The sequence below is a fragment of the Nanorana parkeri genome, unplaced genomic scaffold (genome assembly GCF_000935625.1).
Source record: "Nanorana parkeri isolate BGI_ZX_2015 unplaced genomic scaffold, ASM93562v1 scaffold143, whole genome shotgun sequence".
NCBI lineage: Eukaryota > Metazoa > Chordata > Amphibia > Anura > Dicroglossidae > Nanorana > Nanorana parkeri.
This window is the reverse complement of record NW_017306411.1, coordinates 1456468-1480316: the sequence shown is the minus strand read 5'-3', so window position 1 is coordinate 1480316 and position 23849 is coordinate 1456468. Positions and strand designations below refer to the sequence as shown.

General features: G+C 40.6%; 1 protein-coding gene across 1 annotated transcript in view; it reads right to left on the bottom strand.

Moving 5' to 3' along the window:
* Nucleotides 1–23309, bottom strand: part of LOC108785110 (interleukin-18 receptor 1-like) — a 33148-nt gene extending 9839 nt beyond the window's left edge. The window contains exons 1-2 of the mRNA XM_018554119.1: nt 23221–23309; nt 574–713 (exon numbers count right to left, since the gene is read on the bottom strand). Of these exons, the coding sequence (XP_018409621.1) occupies nt 574–713; nt 23221–23309 (229 nt within the window). The remainder of the gene's footprint in view (nt 1–573; nt 714–23220) is intronic.
* Nucleotides 23310–23849: the final 540 nt, after the last annotated feature.

The window sequence follows — 23849 nt, the reverse complement described above, 5'->3', positions numbered from 1 at the left end:
CAGGGCCTCTGCTTTCATAATATATAATTGTTTATGGGTTGAAGCTGTTTTCAAGCCAAAAAGTACAATCTTGTGAGCTGATAACTTCCTGTGTTCTTCCTTCTTCCTTGTGTTATCATATCAAAGAGGAAGGTAAGAGCATACTTTATTTTTGCCACATCAACAGTTCATTTTCTGTTTTTTTTTAAGTGTTAAAGCATGGAGAAATGTGCATGTATTCCAGAGGTGTACAAAATATGGTTTTAAAAAAAAATTATTTGACAAACATGTTATGATGTCAACCAGTGCTTAGTGAACATGCTTTCTTACAAAAGGCATGTTCACTACATCAAATCATTAAAATTGAGTTATTTGCGAATGCCATTATTTGCAAAATGGACTCAACTGACTCCCATTTGCATTTACTGAAATCAATATTATAATTTTTTTTAAAAACAATGATTACAAAAGCCTAGGTTATCAGTTACGATATTTGATTAAAAAAAAGTGAAATATTATTCCGGAAACCCCTTCAAATAGTAATTTTTTTCGTTTCCAAAGCAGATTTGATGTAACAGGTTTCTATAATCTTACCTTTCAGTCTGAAAATGAATATCTTTTTGTCTGTTTGGTAGGGATTACTTAGAATGCACTCATATGGGTACTTAATATCATCCTCATTTATACTTGAAATTATCAATTCAGTATATGCAAGTCCTTCTTGTATCTTGTGGCTTAAAACATGAAAAGCAGAATGTTTAATTCTCAGGGGATAGACAATATATGCAAATGATTTGATTTACTTGTATATAAAAATTGCTTTATTTTAGCAGTTTTGTAGAAAAAGGAAACATTTTTGGCAAGTGTATAAGTAAAGGACAAGTTTACATAAAAAAAGTTCCCCAGCCCCCTCCCTAATCTCCTAAAATGTTCAAAACCGAAACGTCCCACCCAGGTGCTAACTAACTTATCCCCTCCAATAATGGTGGCTTCCTGTGTTGTTACATCCCAGCTATCAAACCCTAGTGTGACCCTACTCGCACCTGCGCAGTAATATCTCATAGACTTGCTGCAGCAGCACGCGTACATCCCATTCAAGTCTATAAGACATTACTGTGCAAGATTTTGCCATATGGTATACAGTATATACAATGGAGGGGCCTGCTGCCTTCAAAGGAGGTAAGTAAGCACATGGGAGGAGAGTTTTAGTTTATGCACCACTCCCCCCATGACTCTTATATAAACTTGCCAGTTATATTGTTTGGGACTTTATGGGTGCTACGTTTAAGACAACCAAATTTAAAAAAAAAAACACATTTGAACATAAAAATAATGTTTATTGCTGTAAAGACATCCATAAAAGACATAAATTGTCAATGCCCGACTTGCCAACACAAGAGTCATATTTGCAATAAAAAGGCATTAGTAGACAATATACCGCATCCACAGAGGACAATTGTATGATTTTAGGTAGCTGTAAAATATATTTTTTCCCTTTCTTTTCCACCAAAGTCACAATGATTGAGGAGGAGTCAACCACGGATATTGATTTGTCATATTGATTTGTCAAATCAGTACCCACAGTTGATGTAAGCCTAGGCAAAGTCATTGACTGGAGCTCAAGGGTGGCTTTTTATTGATAAAAGGTGGAGTTTTTATCCTTTTGCTGTATGTTGCGAAATGTCAGGGATTGTGAATAGCCCGTACAGTACCCCTTCAGGTCTACTGAACCGAAGGGGTCCTAGTGCCGAAGCTAGCCGAAGGATCGGCCGAAGCTACGGCCAGATCCTTCGGCAGCTTCGTGAATAGACCCCTATAAGTTCATCATGTGTCAATGATAATTGTCTGCAAACGTTTTGGCATCCCTGGGGATTTAGTAAAAAATGATGCAGTCTCTACAGAGAACAAACCTAAAAGTTATTTCTTGCAGAACGCTTCTATTTCAGAAATATTCTTGGGATGCATGCAGTGTGTATTCGAGATCTAGCTATAGACTTTCAATACTCATGTTTGGGGACTTTGCATTCCAAAACCTCAGTCTTGTATTTCTGAAGAAGCTCAGTTTCTTCACCCACTGTAAAACATTAGCTTACAGGATATGGTGATAACTTATTTGGTCACAATCCTAAAACATGTTTAAAGTAACAGTACATCATAGCTGGATAACATTTTGTTTGCTTTTACAAGAAACACTTGGGGTGTATTTACAAACAAATGTGTCCTGCAAAACTCTGTGAATGTTCCTTGTGTGCAAATGGAGGCAAAATTGAACATTCTTACTATACTTTCTTTTCAAGTTGAATGTAATATTAGGAAAATACCACATTATTGCCACTAGCTAAGGAGCATAGAAAATTAGTATTTATTATGTTGCTACTCTGCTCCAACCACTGAAGATAATACATTTTTTACAAATATTATATTTGACTTTAAAAGAAAATCTGCTAAGAATATTTGTTTTGTTTATAATTACACCCCTAGTTTCCCCCTTTTTTTTACCTGATCTCCTCCAAGAGACTCCTGGGGTGCCAGGGAGAGTCAGCTATTTGGAGATCAGTGTCCCTGGTTAGCAACCAGGGACGCTGATCTCTCTGAAAGTGGCCGGAGCCAGCCGTAAGATCACGGCTGGCTCCGCCCAGCTGTCAGAAGCAGGCTGTCGGCCGGCCAGCTTCGGCTTTCAGCACGGCTCAGCCGTGATCCTTCGGCAGCTTTGTGAATAGACCCCTAAGTCTTTGTTGTATCCCGGGTTCTGTCAACCACTGAACCCGGGATACAACAAAGACTTAGTCTACTTAATGCAATTATGGCCATCTGGTGGCCATAATGCAGTATTTTGCTAATATTACATTCAACTTGAAAAATAAAATATACTAAGAATATTAGTTTTTGCCTTCATTCTCAAAAAATGAACATTCACAGAGTTTCAGAGCGCAAATGGCTCTGCAAATTGTTTAGAAAAACGCACCCCTTAGCTTCTAAGTATAAATGATATATAAATGGGTAAGTGCTGAAAACCATATTTGCCAATAAATATGCAGGCTTTGCTTCCTAACTTGAAATTTGAATTTAACATTTTCACTAATTTTACATAGGGGGTTATTCACAAAGCTGCCGTAGGCAGCCGAGTGAATAACCGACCCGAAGTGAAGTGAGCCGAACGCTGTTCGGCTATTCACTTCAGGCTTATACGGCTGATTTCAGCCATACACCGACTAAAATCAGCTGTACATCGGCTTGCCTCGGCTGGCTTCGGGTCAGCCTAACTTTGCTATTGGCTATTGCAAAGTGAAATAGCCAATAGGAAAGTAGCTATGCATTCCTATGCTGTTTTTTTTTCTGACTGACTGCTGCCAGTGGCTCCGATGTCAGAAAAAAAAACAGAGCAGGGAAAGGTTTACTCTGCTCAATCGATCTAATCGCAGGAGACTCCCGGAGCTTCTGGAAGAGTAATGACAGATCAGCGTCCCTGGTTACCTGGTAACCAGGGGACGCTGATCTGTCTCTGCAAGTGGCCGGAGCCAGCCGTGAGATGACGGCTGGCTCCGCCCAGCAGTCAGTAGCAGGCTGTCGGTCAGCTTAGGCTTTCACCTTGGCTCAGTCAAGCTGAGGCATATGCCTTCGGCTCGACTGAGCCGCTCGGCCAACTTCGGGAGCTGTAGGGCTATGGTGAATAGCCAGTACAGCAGCCCTTCGATTCTACTGAAATGAAGGGGTCCTGGGGCCAAAGCTAGCCAAAGAATCAGCCGAAGCTATGGCTAGATCCTTTGGCAGCTTTGTGAATAGACCCCATAATTTCACAGATTCCTCAAGTTGATGAGTTGGACAACCCACTAACAGCAATGCACTTCTTCTGTGGCCAATATCTTATCTCAACACAAAGACATGGTTGTTCCACAGGTGCCCATAGCTCCTCTAGTGGCCAGGCAATAAATATCTTCTTTTTTTTACAATAACACAGATATGGACTAGCAGGCATACACAAAAAGTCAAAGTAATTTCAGAAATTAATTAAATAATTATTATTATTATAATACATACACAACTGTTTTATAGTTTTTCAAATACATTTAAATATGAAATCTTGTAGCTTGCTCCTATGTACCATACCATGGGCCAGTATAAATTACTTACATTTCAGCTTTAATGCATGGTTTGTTTATGGGAAATGTACAGTTCTCAATTAAATTATCCAAACTATCAACATCAGACTTGCTGTGGACCCAGGAGAATTGAAAACTGCCAGTCTTGCCTACTGAAGCCTCACATTTTACAGTCACATTTTGTTCTAAGGGTTAAAATAAATATTAGTAAGTAAGAACATTGTACCCTTCTACTAGGAAAAATTAAGTCAAGGAGGAATACAATATTAAACTGACTGAACACTTAGAACAAAGACGTTGTGTATTTTGTATTCTTCTAACTTAGAGAAAGGTCTGTTTTGCTACCATTTAAGTAAGTTAGCCTCTGCTTGAATGCTAGCAGAACTGCAAGAATTCAGCACAAGAAATGGCCCGGTTAAAAAAGCATTTGAATTGCAGTTGGTAAAATTAGGATGTTTTAATATAGGACTTGTACTTCCAGGCTGTCAGACTAGGTCCTATTCAGACCTTTGCATTAATTTTTGTTGCACATTTTCAAGTGAATTTTAATGAACCTTTGCACGTTAACATGTTTTACATGCATAGTTTGTTATTTTTACAAAAAGAAAAATGGTTTCACATTTTTATTGTGTGGTTTCAATAAAACTGCCACTAATCACATTACTAAAAAAGTTTACTTACGGCAACCTTTTTCTTTGACAGGGTTTACAGAAACTAGTGCCATATACCGTAAGTACTTTTCAGCTGGCACGTAACTGGCCAGTACATAATCCCTGAAAAAAAAAATCTGGTCTGTTTTGCACCCAGAGACAAAATTATTTCCCAATTCAGTACTGCCATCTTGCCTCTCAAGCAACAAAGACAAGGTGAAGATAGGCAGTCAACCAAAGCCCACTCATCAAACTCATCTTTACAGATGTTGAGCATTTGGCATATGACAGCAGTGAAGAAGAGCGGTTAGAGATGCAGATGAGAATGTAGCTGTTGACTTTTCACAAAACAAATCACGTACTTGATTGCATTTTTAAGGTTTAACTCCTGAGTTTAGTGTCACTTTAAAAACAAAAGATATTGGCCCTGATTTTAAAAACCTTCAAGTGGCACTTAAGGCACCTTTAATTGTGCCTAAAGGATGCTAAAGTGGCCTAAGTTTAGTGTCACTTTAAGGGCTCTTCGTGCCTCTTATAGTAAACCTGCCATTAGAATAAAAAAAGGGGTTGCTAGTTGCCTGGTTGTTATTGTGACATCTGGGTGCACACTAAAATTCATCTGCATACTCATTCAGTATCAATGACTTTTGAAACAAGAGCATCCGCATTTCAGCCCAACCACTAGCATTTTCAGAAATAGATGGCAGCAATGGCAACCTCCATTATTTCTCATGCTTGTTAAATAATTGCTATTATTTTGAGCTTGTAAACAACATGTATAATGATAATTAAGGCTGTACCTACCCATCTCTACCTCTGTGTAGATAGTGTTTTCCAAGCCTATTAACTTAGGTATTACATGTTCTTTTCCTTTTTAAAGTAATAAATAAAATAATTAGATGATAACTATAAATAATATCAGTATTCCTATACTCTGAAAAAAAAGCAGTATAAGGATAAATGCAATGGTGCCAATACAAAAAAGGCATGACTCGGGATTGTATAACTGGCATTCAGGCGTGGCATAAATGTATCTCTTTCTAGTAAATATAGGTTGAGATTTATTAAAGAGCAGAGAAGAGAAGCAAATATGTATTTGCTCTACCATAAGTCATTTGCCTAAGTTTTTATTTATTTTAAATTCCTATGCACTTGGTTGGATATGTAATGGGAAGGTAAGGCAGTTTATATGCATTTCTTTTATTTATATTTGATTAATTATGGTCACTGCTAAAATATACAATAAAAAACAAAGGCTTTTTTTCTAGTTTGATAAATATGAAATATTGCATACAAATCATTTGTTTTTTCATATGCAGCCAGTAAAGTGCATTGGTAAACAAGACTAAAGGCAAACTTTAATGGAGCCACAAAAATATAAAACACGATCTACATTGTCGAAATTTAGACCTACTGAATACTAGCTTGCTGTGCTTGTCATTTGTATTTTATGTTGTGAGGAAGTCATACAGTTGTCCTGCCTACACATTGATTTGTCTAAGTTCAAGAATAGAAAAGCATGAGTATCTTCATTTTCTGTTTTTAGATAGTATATCTTGGAGAAAAGCCCAGGGTACATAATGAACGGACAGGTAGTCTATATTATTATTATTATGGATGAACCAAACATACCTAGGCTTGGTTTGTGGGAGATTTGCTGAACTGCACTGAAGTTTGAACATTAATCCAAACTTCACTGAAGTCATTCATGAGAGTCATGAAAGTGGTGCAGCAAGGTCATGAAAGTTTAAAATGAATTCTGTCCATTTTCAAGGCTAATAGGCAAGGGATTGTCAAACAAAGAGCATGGGGAGATGGACACTGCCCTGGGGAACATGTACAAATGCAAACACTTTTTTAAAGAAATTCAGTTAATCGGGGAGCAGCTCTCTTTAAATAACGTGTTTGGAGGATGCCCTAAACCTGCCTGTGAAATGGTGGAGCCTGTAGGATGTGTAGGATGCACTGTAACAAAACTAACATTTTGTAAATGAGAAAAAAATACCATTACCTTCGACTTTTGTTTTAGAGTTGTTTACTGTTAGCTTAATTTTTCCTGAAATGTTATAATATTGTCCATTGTGCACATGAGTGATAACATATGTATATATAGCTGAATCTGAAACCTTTAAGGCTTTAAATGAAATTTCACTGATGTTCTCAGCATAGCGTTTACAGTCCTGGAAAATAATATAATATTTAAAACTTAAAATGTACAGTGAGTATGAAAATAAAGATCATTCATTGAACAAAGCATCAGCATGCAGGCAATTATAAAGCAGCACATATTTTCACAGGGATTTTATTTTTCCTTACGTGGTAAAGCAAGGTATACTGACCCAAGTCCCCCCTCCAGGTCCCTTGCTGCACTGGGTATGGGGAAACGCTGAGCAGTGCAGCAGATAGTCCCTCGCTAGTTGGTCCCCTTTTGTCCTTTTTTGATTATGACACTCCTCCTTTTGATCCTAAGAGGTTCCTGCCACTGGACGGCCTATAGGTCCACATCACACAGACAGTGACATGGATACACAAATAAGGACCCCGGAAGTAAAAAAAAAAAAAAAAGGGAGAGAGAAGACTCTCTCGTACTAAAGAATCACATGACAGCAACTCCCATGACAGCATGGAAGGAAGAGGTGGGGGGAGGGGTAATTTTATCCAGAAGTTGGGTTTAAAATATACACAATTATAACCCACAGATTAATTAAAATGTGTTGACAAACAAGTATGGATGATCACGTAACCTGCAGATATCCCCATCACTGAACTTGTTGCGGAAGAATAAGTATTTTTTAGCTGAAACATTGCAATGCTGTGGGCAGAATTTTCTCCAATAAAGTTTCCTTGAGGGTGTCAACTGTTCAGTTGCATTTTTAACCAATGTAAACACAATTTGGCTGATTTTTTAAGGAAGTTGATCATTTTTGATTTATCAACTTCAGTTATCCAATCATGTTAAAAGCAAATTACTCTTCACTTTGAATTCCCAAACATTCATTAAGCTTTTCACATGATTGGGTTACTAATGTGAATATTCATTCAATATTCAAGTTTTTCAATGAAAATTCTCAAATCACCTTTAGTAAATCAGCCTTAATATGTGTAGGGTGTAGGTGTAAGAACTATTGCTCCTAGCTGCTGACAATAGGAATAACTGGTCACATATTTTTTGTGAAAAGACAGTCTAATTATAAGTGTCTTATATGCAAGCAGCTTTCCCTGTAAGGGTGGATTCCCTACAAACCACATAACATACCATTGCTATGAAATGTATTAGTTACTCTGCTCTTTTGGTTACCAGACAATTCCTGTCTTAGTACAAGGGTTGATGTGCTCAAAGAAAATAAAAGTAAGAGCAAAAGGTTCACTGGCTTTCCCTATGTAAGCAAATTTACTGTTATGACACAGGTGGGCTCATCTCTTCCTTCTTAATTATCCAGCCTGTTTGATTGGGGTTTATTAACCATGTAATGGTTACCATATAATGATTATGGGAATATGCAAGGTACCCATACATACGGGTAAATTATCGTATGATCTGATTGAATTCAAATAGTAATGTGCCAATCAGAATGTGTGGTTTGAAAATCATTACAACTGAATACTGGTAAGTGATGACATTTTTATCTGATGTATTATAAAATAATAGAATTTGATGAGAACTCATTTACTTATTGTTAATATTGTAGCATTAATAGCATATCAGAGAAAACCAACTGAATACAAAACCAGCAAATCTTCAAATGCTATCATTTTCCTAAATGAAAACAAAATCACCCATTTTAACCTTTTTGCTTCTAAAATTGTAAAGGATATACAGTATACCTAATTTATTTTCTATGAGCTGATCTAAAATATGAGCACGTTATTCTGACATATGGGTGATCAATTCAGGATTCTACAGGATCCAATCAGCTGGCACCTGAGGCTTTAATCCAGTATTTCTTTTATGTCTTACGTTGACAAAACAATAACATTTGAAGCGTTTCATGCAAGCCATGGGAAATGCTTTGATTAAATTGTAACACACCTCTGATGATAAAATAATTTTTTGTATTATTAAAATTGTATGTAAATTAATTAATCCTTTACTTTTTTTATTTCACTTACAGGACATGGCAATAAATTGTTTATTTACCTTATACCAGACAACTGAGTAGCTAATGTTTTTATGTCTATCAGGTAGATTATATTTGATAGTTGCTGCTGTTCCCGAAGTGTTGCTTAAAAGGTTTGCTGAAAACACATCTCTGCAATAGTTGGGATCTTTCTTCTTTACATTCAATGCCTTTACAGAATAATCTTTTCCCCTAAAATTAACAAAGAAATTAAATGTTACTTTTGACGTCAGAAAGAACTGACTAAACCCACAAGTGTTCAAAAATGTAAAACAATTTAGTTTGATGTTCATCGTTGGTGGTCAACCTGAAAACTATAGAAGACTGCAAGTGCGGCCCCCAACACTTAGAAAGGGGCATACTATATCAGTGCATTTTCATGTATTGAGGTTGGGCAGTAATGCACCTCAACACTTAAAAATGTGGGGCCTGCTACAGTTTTCGCAGTGTACTGCAATGCACACAGTAGAGAAAGTGGCAGTAAAATAGGCCCTATCAGTGATGTTACTAAAAAGTAACTCACAGCAGTGTCAGTGGCCACAATGAAACCCCCAATATTGATATCAGAGGATGCAGTAATAATCCCCAGCACTGATGTCAGCAGTCACAACAAAACCCCCGTCACTGGTTTCAGAGACTGCATTAATGAACCCCACATATTGACTTACTAACTGCTAACAACAACTACGGCCACTACGCCTTACTCTTGCAATTAGACCTTTCTGCTGCTTTTGACACTGTTGATCACCCGCTGCTCCTCAAAAAACTCCACGCACTTGGCCTACAAGATTCTGCTCTCTTATGTTTCTATTCCTACATATCTAAGCACTCCTTTAGTGTCACTTACAACTATAACTACTCCCCTCCTCTTCCTTTTTCTGTAGGGGTCCCCCAAAGCTCTGTCCTTGGACTCCTTCTCTGCTCTATCTACGCCTCATCCTCCCTTAGTCAGTGGATAACCTCATATGGCGTCCAATACCATCTCTATGCCGATGGCACGCAAATAAATATTTATACTCCACAACTCACCCCCTCAGTCTCCTTGTGTATCACTAATCTACTAACTGACATATCAGTCTGGATGTCACAACACTTTTTAAAACTCAATCTTTCAAAAACTGAGCTCTTGATATTTCCTTCTGTCTGTGCACCTTCCCCAAACTTTTCCCTTGAAATTAATAATTAATAAAACAACTACCCCCCATGACAAGGTGATAATGGTCATCCTTGACTCGGAACTCACCTCTCTGCCCCACATCCAATCACTATCCAAATCCTGCCATCTTAACCTTTGTGACACCCCCAAAATATGCCCCTTCCTCACCAGTGAAACCGCAAAGCTGCTCATCCACTCACTTGTTATCTCTTGTCATGACTATTGCAACTCCCTCCTCACTGGCCTAATTCTACACAGGCTATCCCCCCTTCAGTCGATCATGAATGCTGCTGCTAGACTCATCCACCTAACCAACCGTTCAGTGTCTGTAACCCCCCTCTGAAAATCCTCCACTTGCTTCCAATCGCCCAAAGGATAAAAGATAAATATTAACAACCACTTACAAAGCCGTGCACAACTCTGCCCCCGGCTATATCCTAAACCTTGTCTCAAAGTATCACCCTAACCGCCCCCTCCGCTCTTCCAAAGACCTCCTGCTTTCTAGCTCCCTCCCATGCTTGCCTCCAGGACTTCTCTAGAGTCTCTCCCATCCTCTGGAACTCTTTATCCCAACCTGTCAGTCTATCTCCTACTCTGATTGCCTTTAGGTGATCGCTAAAGACTCATCTCTTCAGGGACGCCTATCCTGCCTCAAAGTAACCACTGAACTTTCACGTTCTCAAACAATTCAACCCCACACAGCTACTTCCTCATGTATCACTTGCTCCTCCCTTTTAGATTGTAAGCCCTCACAGGCAGGGCCCTCCTTACCATCTTGTCTTGAATTGTATTTAGATTGTAATGTCTTTCTTATATTGTAAAGCGCTGTGCAAACTGCTGGCGCTATATAAATCCTATATATTAATAATAACAATAATAATAATTTGTGTCAGCGACCACAATAACCTTTATATTGGTGGTCATTGGTAGTGCCATACAAAAAAAACTCTGCACTGTTGCTTATTTGCAGTGTTATAACCCTCCCCCCCCCTCCCCATTGCTGGTCAGTGGCAGTGCTATTTAACATCCTCCCCATTGGTGGTCTGTGGCAGTGACATGTAACACCCCCACATTGTTAGTCATTGGTTACACAGCCGTTTAAACGTTCTTGAGCCCCTCTCTGAGTACAGTCTTCATTTCAGTGCCAGGTGCTGGAACACAGAGAATATTTCAACTCCTTGCACCCTGCTGCACTTTGGTGCCCAATAGGTGGTGGACCCAGCTCAGCGCATTGTGGACTGTAAAGAGAGAGCTGGCTTCTGGTTGGAAACCAGGGCCTCACTCTCTCCACATCCCCCAGTGGGTCCGGAGGTCAGGGTTAACATTTATATATCTTGCTTATGTGTCATAATTAATAAACTTGCTACAGAAGTAACATGCTCACAGCTGAAATTTGAGAAATGGCTCTGAAGCTTAACCGATTAAACACCTTATCCCATTGGAAGACTTAGTTGATTTATTAAAGGAGTAGGGGCTGTTCACATAGCAAAGCAATTCTTCACATTCCAAAGTGTTTAAATATAACTTTTACTTACCGCACATTACATGTGTATTCCCCATAATCATTTAAAGATATTGGCCAAAATTCAAGCAGATTTCCATTCACAAGAATTCGACTGTCTGTGTCCACAGAAATCTTTTCTGAAGCATTGAAGGCTCTTTTGTGCCAAGTAATTGTGGTCTCTGTATTATTACTTTTGCTGTGCTCTTCTTCACATTTTAAAGCACAGTACTCATCCTCAAAGTTACATGGATGCACTTGAAAAAGACAAAAAATCTTTTATCAGTGGCTCTGCATTGTACATGTGGCAATGCACCTCCATGTTTGCCCATTCTAAGCAAAAAGAGGCAAACACATATTCATTATATTGTCATTAGATGGAGTTCCTGCTTTGCTAATATATATTTGCATTTAACCCGATGTAAGAAGATGCCACATACTGTAGATGTTTTAGTAAGCTTTTAGTGAAAACAAAAAAAAGGTTTGTAGAATTGGAAGCCCCACAATGATTTGTGTGATTATCCTTCCCTGAGCCATGACTGGGCTATTAGAGGTTCTATTCACTCTATCATCTGGGTTTGGTAACACTCTGTATTGGTCTGATGTTCTTATACTCCTGTTTTGTTTCTTGTTTCCCCACTCCATTTTCCAACTATGCCCTATTATAGCCCCCCCCTCTCCTCTCCTACCCCAATATTACTTGTTTTGTCATCAACAGCCTGCGTGCTGGTGATTGCACTACTGCTATATTCAGGTGCCTGTGAATTATAACTTTGAGTTTCTTGAAGACACTAGCCCGATTGGGCCTTTGTCCATGACGCACTCTTCTTTTCTGTATATCTGTACTTTTATTACGATGCATATGTTTTAAAACTGAAAATAAAGATTATGTAAAAGTGGACAGCAGACACAGCTGGGAAAGGAGCGTTATGATGGCAAGGGACAGGCTATTAAGGGATTGAAGGAGGTGTTCTGACAACGAGGAAACACAGCTGAGATAGGAGGATTTAGTTGGCATGGGATGTAGCTGCAGGCTTAGCATTGTGATGTTGGGGGACACAGCCAAAAAAGGAGTGTCGCAATAGCGGGGGACACAGTAAAAAGAGGATCATCATTACAGTCTGGCCAAGAGAGAAAAAGGAACTGGAGGGAGGGGACTGGGATAGATTATATTGCGGCGGGGGGATATATATTGACAAAGAGAGATACATTTTGTGTGTGGGGAGGATGAAAGATGTCAATATTTAAAAGTACTTCAAGGGGGGACATGATGGCTTAAAAATATGTGTTCTGGTTAGGGTGGGGGTGACACGGCAAGCTGCATTCTGTCTGGAAAAAGAAAAAGTGGCAGGGAGAGGTCGCTTCTGAATGCTGGTGGTCACAGCCAGGACACAAACCTTCTTACTACAGGCGGGAGGTATGGGGTACACAGGAAGGGGACCATTTTGAGAAGGGGACCATTTTGAGAAGGGGAGAAGCCCGGTAAATGAGCAGTAGAAAGCTGCATTAGCTTCTGTCTTCAAGAGGACTTTTTAGCTGTGTGACAGTTCTGTGTGTAATTTCTAATGCAACAGAGTGTTGCTGCTTATGTGCTGCTTGCAAAATAATCACAAATCTTTCAATATTAGTCAACTGATACAGCTGTCACAGAAAAAGTTGAACAGGTAACAATAAAGTAATAATATTGTAAATCTGCGCTTGTGGATATAAAATAACCCCAATCGGCTTGAAAGCTGTTATACAAAAAAACACACACAAAAAAAGCACTTAATAAAGTGAAAAATCAAAAGTTCATTCCACATCCCATAGAGTGAAAACATATAAAAAAACATAAAAGTCATGTGTCTGAATAATTCTGGGTTTCACTCTGTGCTCTCCTCATGCAAAAACGCCCCTCAATGGGTATGCACTCACCCCACACGTTGACTGCAACCTAACAGCCAATTCACACTTTAGTGTCACATAAATTTCAGCGTCCTCCTTCCTCGGGCTCCCCTTGTTAGTATACGCTCATCACAGATAACCCCGTTTGCATGAAGGATAAATAAAGTTCCTCATTGTGCAGTAAGCCTAAATGTATTTATTAAAAATGCATAAAACACTCACATGTAAAGTTTAAAACAGCTGGCCGGTAGATACATTTAAATCATCTAGTCTCCTGTGTTCCGTCTAGCGCCAGAAAGACCCGAAAGCCCCGTCTTTCTGGCGTTACACTGTGGAGCATCTCCGAAACGCAGGCACCTGCAAGAGGACGCTTTCCCCACTCTGTCAGGTCACTACCCAGCAGTGAAGACACCGCCTATAGCACCAGTAAGTAGGTCCTCTGCAGCTCATCCCCAGTGGCTGTATTTTAACCCAACAGCTGGCCACTAAGGGGAGAGGACCAGTAACATCACATGGGCCATTTGGTATGTGCCACGCTTGTGTATGTTTGTGAGTGTATCTTATGCTTTTCCTATTAAAGTGTTGTGTTTTGCTTGTTCACTGTCCTACTTCAGAGTGTTCCTGTGTTAATGACCAGTGACTGATTTCCTGAATTCCTTCGATTTCCTTTGAGTTCCTTTGCTAAACACTTGCTCTAGGTGGAGAACCTGAAGGCTAGTATTACAGAGTAGTAATGCAGCAGAAAAGCATTATCTCATTCATCCTATTGTGAGTGCAAAATTGGCTTCTTTATTTTTTCTACATATTGTTGGAATAAAACTTGAGGTTATTGTGCTCTTCTTTCTTGTTTGTTAATTGTTGTGGCTGTTACTTCCTCCGATCAATTGAAACCTATTACCACTGGATAAAAATATTAGGTGCCGTAGCCAAAAATACATGTTGAAATCAGGGATCCCAACCTGAAAGAAGCACTTTCAGCCCACTGCTGCTTTCAATCAGCAGAAGAGGACCTGATAGAGCGTCCTGATAGAAAAATTCAGGTCCCCCTCTTCTGATTGACAGCAGCAGTGGGCGGGTGCATTAGCTAGTTTGCTATTGGCTATTGCAAAGTGCAATAGCCAATAGGAATCTAGCTATGCAATCGTATGCCTTTTTTTTTCTTTTCTGACTGACGGTCGGGCCGCGGCTCCCGATGTCAGAAAAGAAAACAAAAAACGATCGCAGGGAAAGGTTTAATCTGCTAGATAGAGCTGATTAAACCTTTCCGGGAGAAAATGTTTCTCTCCCGGGCGGCCGGGAGCCGCTATCTAATAGCGGGAGACTCCCGGAGCTTCCGGGAGAGTTGAGATGTCTGTGAAAGAAATAAAATCAGGCTACTACTGCTACTGCTGTATTTCAGACAAGCAATAATGAAAAAGTAAAAAAGAATCAATTACAAATCCAAAATATGTGATGCCGGTATCACTGACGCTGTCCATGACAATAATACTGTTCTGTTACACCACATACAAGTTAAAGGCATCTCATATGCATGCTATTGAAAGGATTGGTGTTTTTTTCATGTCGCCCACAAAGTTGCATAAATAGAAAGACTCTGTCCCCAGTATTGTAACCTTTATGTTTGCATTGGTTCAGTCCCCATGCTCTTTGTTTGACAATCCCTTGTCTATTAGCCTTGAAAATGGCCAGATTTTTTATTTTATTTGCCTCCCATAGATTTTTATGGGGTTCTGCTTAAAGTTTGCAATTGTCGGACTTTACAATCAATTTAACAAACACCCAGCAAACTGAACCCAGCACATTCACTCATCCTGATTGATTCCAGTGGGTTTTTATTCAAGGAACTGGGTTGTTCTTCTGAAGCTGAAGGATGCTAACCAACATCAAGTGGATCAGAAGCACCAGAATGGGTTCCAATCAGCTAATAGGCAGGGTCCAGTGAAACACTCTCTAATGTATATTATTCCCTTATTTCACTTTTTTTTCTTCATGTTTTTTCCCTTTATCTGCCGAATGCAAACAGAATCCATTCATTTTTTTATGTTAAATAATTTGATCTACAGGTTACATGCAAATGACAGGTTACATGAAAATGACAGCTATGCTGTTATAAAATAAATAAACTCATGGCGGTATTAGGAAAAATGCTAAACAAGTGCTACAAAAGTAGGAGGGAAGAGTGAGAGGTTTGTTTCTTACAAATAAAACAGTTTACTTACCAATTTTCATCAGACAGGCAAACCCAAAAATGAAACATGCAGTTTTTTGTCTGTACATTGCCTTTATCTTCACAGATTCCAACACACGTGTACTTTTCCCACAACCAACTTAGACATCTACTCACAGGGCATTTCTATGAAACTTTCTAATTACATGTGATATAAGTTTTGCAGCTGTTTGCTCAGATTCCTCTCCCAGATGAATGACAAGGTTTGCAAACCAAGTTTACCAGCAGCCTCTGTGAAGCCTCATTGCTGACAGCGTGCAGAGGAAAGGAACCTTCAGGTCTGAGGGCGTACTTTCTATCCTGCCCCTATTCCTTCCCAACCAATTGGTACACAGATATCTGCATGTCATTTAGTAGCTTTCAGCAGCTTTCCTCCCCCTTCCCTTGCTCTCCTGTACACCACTGTCACTACTGATTTTACAAGTGTTATGCACAACAGAGAGAGACCGTGTAGCCTCCCTTCTATATCTTTATATTACATTTGTTTTATTTGCTTTTATGCAGAACATCAAAGAATTAGAAACTTTAGGGTTACAAAATCAGTATAGCATCAACAAACAAAGAAAACAAAAAACACAAAAAGAACACGTCTGTGAAGGTTCTCATTCATCCAGGTCCTGGTATATCTGTAAAAAATAAATTAAGGCTACTGGACTTGCTGTATTTTTCTTGAAGACGTTTTACTGGTCATCATTATGTACTGTATGTACCAAATAGACTAGAGGGTTTGATCCATACGTTCAAACTGCACCAAGTGATCTTGGAAGGTAAAGGGTTTACCCTATAATTCCCTATATTACAGTATGTATGTTTGCTAGAATGACACGTTTGCTTATATGCCATTTGAACCTCAAGGAGGCCTAATTTGATAGTTAAAAATTTAAATTATTAAGCCTCATTCTTGTATTTTTCCATAGCATGTTTTGTTTGGAGGCATTTATCCGACAAGATACACCGTAAATGACTTGCATTTAGTTCAGGATTGTTTGAATTGAACAAACACTTTAGCGGTTCTATATACATTTTGTTGTTAAAAAAAAAACATTGCATATCTGTGCTACAGACACCCCAGCTCAGAGTAGGAGGGTTTCAGCAACAGATACAGTGCTGTCAATCCAGAAAGCAGTGGGCAGATCTAAGGCCCCATTCATATGGGGCATTCTGGACTTCTTGCAGCAGGAACCTACGAATGGCTGCAGCAAGAACCTACGGATTGCTGCAGCAGTCCCATTCAGATGTAGCTGCTGTACACACTGAAGTAGATGACAGGGTGACAGCAGCCCCATCTGTAAGCAGCCGTCCACATGTAATCGTACATGGTATGATTACAGGCTAACTGCCGCTCACAGATGTGGCCATTGTCACCCTGTCATTTACTCCAGTGTGTACAGCAGCTGCATCTGAATGGGGTCACCTGGAATTGCTGCTGCAGGAATCCGTAGGTTCTTGCCACAGGAATTCCAGATCGCCCCGTGCAAATGGAGCCTTAAGGTGCCCATACACTGCACGACTCTCGTATGAGAATCGCGGGAAATCCCACGATCGTACGAGAATTGTGCAGTGTATGGAAGGCGTGCGACCGTTTCTAATGTACGGTCGCACATGTTGGAAAACCAGCCGAGAATCATACGATTTTCGGCTGGTTTTTAACATGATCGAGAGATCACTGCCGAACGGGCCGGTGTGCGCACGCACGCTGCCCGTTCAGCATTGCAGTTATTGGAAGCCCGCCCCTCAGGGGGGCAGATTTGCGATGATCGCAAGTACGATCTGCCTGTCCATGATGGGCAGATCGTACGTTTTTTTAAGTACTTTACAACCCTCGTAAGACAAAAGTCTTGCGAGGGTTGTAGAGTGTATGGGCACCACCAGGACTGGCTAGCTGGTGATTAACAAGCTACAGGCTTGTGAATCAACAGTGACAGTGCTTTTAGCCATGCCCCTAGCAATGTCCCCTTACTCAATGTATTGCAACCAGACAGAGCTTACATAATAGTCACAACACTGTTAATAATTCAGCCGCAGCGCTTTGCTTCACTGCTGTTGCAATGTATTGCAGTGTGTTGCTCATGTTGTGGTCATCTAATGGTAGCATATCTAATGTCTGACATCTAATGGTAGCATAGTGCCTCAGCATCTTGTTTATTTCAGCATATGGTATGTCCCTGTTCCCCTTCCTTTTAGAGCTGCTTGGTACAGTCTTGAGAAAGACCCTCCCTTCTTCTCCATATTCCTCAATTAGTCTCAAGTTTTCATCTCAGAGACTAGGTTGTGAAAGTCATGACTGCTTGATTCATCAACTTTACACCAAGCCCCATTGAACCCAAATAAAGACACAGACTGCGTGACATGGATGTTAAATGGCCACAGCAGCACTTTATGTAACCAATGAAACAATTAACAATTGTAACACATACCAAAACAAAATAAACCATACCCATTAAATACTTGACAACTGTTGGGGTCTTTGGTGTCTGGTAGCCTAAGGATTGACTAGATGCATCCCCACATGCTTGAGGACAGCTCCAAAATTACAATTTTCTGCCTTCCCGAGGAACCAATTTCTTGTAAAGATAACTGATACCAAAGAGTGAGTATCATTTGATTAAATGGGCCCATGTTTTGTAACCATCCCACTCCCCCGCCCCCAAGTTGCTGTGACAAATTATCCTATTACCTGACCCAGTTGATATACAAGAACAAGATACAACTTGCTTCTCTTGTCCACACTTCTGGATTGAACTTCCAGCAATCACCAAAGCTTCTACCCTTGCAGCACCTCCCAACCACTTGATGGTTAACCACCAATCAGTTAAGGCCTCTTACACCTACACTCTCAACATACATTTAACTCTTCCTAGGGACTAGGGAATATATTCCCCCAGTCATTCATTTTATTCCCCTAGTTTTGTATTTGTTTTCCTACACTTCAAAAGACTGGAGAAACATTCTCTGCAACATACTTTGCGAAGTAAAACTGTGTTGGATTAATCTTCGGTGTTTTTTTGGTGAGTTAGGTTGTGTGTTGATGCTGCTGCTACAGCAAGTGGCCATAAAGTCCAGACACAACACCTGAGATCTATGGAGGTACGAGGTGTGACAATTTAATTCCTGGAATGCTTGCGGTGTAGCATTATGGTGGTGAGTCACACAGCCATTTGCATGTTTTGACATGTTCTAACTCGCACTCTCCTGGGTCACAGACCAGTTGACTCAACAGATTTCCTCAAGGATGGTGCCTCGAATCTTGACAGAAGATCAGAAAGAATGTAGTCCTAAAATGTCATCCGATCTTTTGAAGAATGCAAAGGTGTTTGATAGTGTTATTACCGATGATGAAACATGGTGTATTTAGTATGATCTGGATAGTTCACTATAAGTTCATAGAACATGGTACAACGGTCAACCAACATTGTTACTTGGAAATTCTGAAAAGGTTACGGGAATCTGTCCGGAGGAAAAGACTGGAACTCTGGCATGACAAGTGGATTCTCCATCAAGACAATGCTCCTGCACATGTGTTACGTGTCCACGAGTTCCTGGCCCAGAAATCCACTTAGAAACTTGATCAACCACCTTTTTCTCCTGACTTGGCACCCTGCTACTTTTGGCTGTTTCAAAGATTAAAAAAAGATTAAAAAAAGGACACAGATTTGAGGATATTGCAGAAATCCAGGACGCCGCGACAAAGATACTATACAGCATTCTGGAAAACAATTTCCAGGAATGTTTCCAGCAGTGGCACAGTCATCTAGAAAAATGCATCACTTCACAAGAGGACTACTTTGAAGGTCAGCCGCTAGTGTATTGGTAAGCAAACATTTTACAGTCCATTCTAGGAATTAAATTGTCACACCTCATATATCAATGCATAACGTGGCAGTTGATACAGAACAACTGTGTAATTTAACCCCAGGGCTGTAGTGTGAATTAATCCCAGGGCTGTAGTGTAATTTAATTTAATCCCAGGGATGTAGCGTAATTAACCCCAGGGTTAATTAAAATTATAATAACTCAAGGGCTTCAGTAAATTTACTCCGGGGCGGTAGTGTAACAAATTACTGAGGGTAGTGAAATTGCCACTTGAGAACCATTGGCCCTAAATAAATAAACAAATAAATAGTCTTCATATATATTTTAAATAAATAAATTAAAAAAAGGGATAATAATAATAATGTCTTCTATGAGTGGGTATGCAACCAGGTGCATGTCGTGCGCAATGTATGCGCTAGATGTGAGCGAGGTGTTTGTTTGGAATCCCTGACTCTGGATCTAAACAACAAACTGGCAACACTGAGGAGCATAACCATAACGGAAAGGAGTCTGGACCTAACGCACCAGGCTGTGGTGGAGGGAGGCCTAGATGAGAAGGGGGGTTTGAAGGAGCAGGATCCCGAGGTGGGTAACTGGGTTACCGTTAGAAGGTGGGGGAGAGGGAGGAGTGCGAGAGAGGTCAGCCCTCAACTGATTCACCCCAATAAATATGCCAAGTTGCAGGTTGTTGGGGATGTTAGTTCAGGGGGGACACTGCTGGAGCAGGACGCCTCCTCTATCCGCAGGGGGAGTGACTGCTCCGGCAAGGATGGGAGCCGGATGGAGGGTCAGGAGAGGCAGATCCTGGTGGTGGGAGATTCCATCATCAGGCGGATTGAGAGGGTAATCTGTCATTGGAACCGTGAGCGTCGAACAGTGTGCTGCTTACCAGGGGCTCGTGTTCGACACATTGCGGAATGAATTGACATATTACTAGATGGGGTTGGGCACGACCCAGCTGTCATGGTGCACATCGGCACCAATGACAAAATAGGAGGAAATTGGAGTGTCCTAAAACAGGAGTTCAGAGACCTAGGTGCAACAGGAGTTCAGAGACCTAGGTGCTCCACGGCAGTATTCTCTGAGATACTGCCGATGCCACGAGCCACTGCGGACAGACAGCACGAGTTGAGGGAACTTAGTAAGTGGCTCCGGAACTGGTGTCAGAAGGAGGGCTTTGGTTTCCTGGAGAACTGGGCTGACTTCTCAGTCGCCTACCGGCTCTTCAGCAAAGACGGGCTGCATCTTAATGGGGAAGGTGCAGCATTTCTCTGGGGGGGAAAATGGTAGAAAGACTGGAGGAGCTTTTAAACTAGATAATGGGGGGGGGGTATAAAAATGTATAAATTAAATAAAGAATAAATAAACATGGATACAAATAATACAGAGGGAAGTAATATAGGGGTAAATAGCGGGCTTGCTCCAGTCACCAGTGTCAAATAGAAATAGCTGGGAAGGAGGGCAATGTAGTCGTGATGGGCGACTTCAATTATCCAGACATAAATTGGGTTAATGGTACCTCAGGTTGGTGGGCCGATTTCTGAACATGTTGCAAGACAATTTCATGGAGCAGTTGGTTGATGTTCCAACTAGGAGAAATGCCATCCTAGATTTAATCATTACTAATAATGCAGAGTTAATTGAGGATATTGTAATTGGGGAGACACTGGGTAATACTGATTACTTTCACTATTGGATACAGGAAAGGGAAGTGGGCTGGACGGACAAGAACCCTAAATTTCAGAAGGGCTAACTTTGAAAAGCTGCACCTCCTAGTGGGGGACATCAAATGGGAAAACTTGTTTCACAACCTGAACACAGACCAAAAGTGGGACTGTTTTAAGAACACATTATATATTGCTAAGTCTGTATGGCTAAATAAAACTGTAAAACATCACATCAAGGACAAGAGAGTGTCATTTAAAAAATATAAGATGGAGGGGACAGCATTGGCGTTCCATAACTACAAAGAATGTAATAAAAGATGCAAACTAGTAATTCAGGCAGCTAAAATAGAGTGCAAAAAGCATATCGCCACAGTTAGTTTAAAAAAATGCTGCCAATACATAAACAGTAAAAAGGTAAGAAAGGAGCAGATAGGCCCAATAAAGGAGGAAAACGGGAAGTTAGTCACAAATGACAAGGAGAGGGCAGAGGCGCTGAACACTTTTTTCTCCTCAGTATACACTCAGGAAAAAGACGGGTTTAATGTACATGATAAAACACATAGTTCAACACAATATACCTCAGTGGTTGATGGAAACTGGGATACAACAAAGACTTAAACTACTTAGGGCAAATAAAGCATTGGGACCAGATAACCTGCACCCCAAGGTACTTAAGGAACTAAGCGAGGTTATAACAAGACCATTATTCCTCATTTTTAAGAACTCTTTAATGACTGGTAGAGTTCCAAGTGACTGAAGGAGGGCTACGGTAGTCCCAATTTTTAAAAAGGGGGCAAGATGCCAACCTGGGAACTATGGACCAGTTAGTCTTACATTGGTAGTTTGCAAACTGTTATAGGAAATGATTAAGGACTATTTGGTAGAATGTGTTCAGAATAATGGCATAATAAATGATAATCAGCATGGGTTCAGGAAAGACCGTTCCTGCCAGACCAACTTGCTAACTTTTTGCGAGCGGGTAAGTAGAGATCTGGATGGAGGGAGGCCGGTGGTTGTGGTATATCTGGATTTCTCAAAGGCTTTTGATACGGTACCACATAAGCGCTTACCACACAAGCTGAGATCCATGGGCATAGATGGAATGGTGTGTACGTGGATAGAGAACTGGCTACAGGAACGTGTACAGAGAGTATCGGTTAATGGCACCTTTTTGGACTGGGCTAGTGTCATGAGCGGTGTGCCTCAGGGTTCTGTGCTGGGACCCTTGCTGTTCACCCTGTTTATTAACGACATCGGGGAGGGTGTGAATAGCAATGTTTCAGTGTTTGCTGACGATACTAAAATTGGGAGGGTAATAGAAACGGACCTAGACAGTATAACATTACAGGAGGACCTGGATAAAATAGGGGAGTGGGCAACTATATGGCAGATGAGGTTTAATGTTGATAAATGCAAAGTAATGAGCTTTGGGATTAAAAATAAGCAAATGGGCTATACAATTATGGGTGTCCCACTAGGGAAGTCAGAAATAGAAAAAGATTTTGGGGTCATTGTAGACCACAGATTGAAGAATAGCTTGCAGTGCCAGGCTGCTGTAAGCAAAGCAAGCAGAGTCCTGTCCTGTATTAAGAAGGGGATTTATTGTAGAGACAAGTCTATAATTTTGCCACTTTACACATCACTGGTTCGGCTTCATCTGGAGTATGCGGTCCAGTTTTGGTCACCAGTCCACAGAAAGGATGTCCTTGAGCTGGAGAGAGTCCAGCAGAGGCAACCAAATGAATTAGGGGAATGGAGGACCAGAGCTATGAGACACGGCTACTAAATTTAAACATGTTCATGTTGGAAGTAAGGAGATTAAGGGGGGACATGATTTTCATGTATAAAATGTTCAATGGTGACAGCAACATTAGCAACAAACTCTTTGCGATTAACTCTGTAACAAAGACTAGAGGTCACAACCTAAAATTGGTGGGAAAAAAATTCCAGCACAAGGGGCGAAGGGGGTTCTTCACAGTTAGAGCGGTTAGGGTCTGGAACTCGCTGCCAGAGGCAGTGATTTCGGCTAATTTCGGATGATTTCCTGAGAGACCGTAATATACAGGGGTGCAGGTACTCTTAAGAATGAGATGATACATGGACCTATACATTGTAAGAGACTTACCGGCTTCCGTTCCGGGATCGCGATCCGTGACCGCGCATGCGCGCCGCGGGCCCGGCTCTCTCCACTCGGCGCACGCGCACCTCGGGCATCGGCTCCTTTGGCGCAGGCGCAACAGGCTTTTTAAGTCGAGGCCAAACAAATCTTCGGCGTCCTACTGTTTGCAACAGTGAACGCCGAAGATTCACGCTCTGCAACCGCAGAACGTACAGGGACCGAGAGCAGCATTGCCGCAGCACACCAGCGTGGGCGAACCCCATTGAAATGGCTCCTCTCATCCAAATTCCACCTAAACCTTGCAGAGTGACACCTAGGTGCAAGTAACTCTCAGCCACAAGAGACCATCAAAGGGACTTCAGATAGAGGCTCCTAAACCGCAAGTATCTGGTCTAGTCTGCCATTAACTCAGATCATTTTTGGAACTGCATATCCTGATTAATCAATTCAGTATATAACAATTACAGTGTGTGCTTAGGACTGTTATAGTTAGTCTACAACCTTCTGATGTTATACTGGACATGTATGTGATATTATAAGAGAACATTTATTCATCTCAATCATTACATATCTGCTTGATAAGATCCCTATGTGTGCTATCCACTAATCATAGCAAGTGTAATACCAGAGCTCAC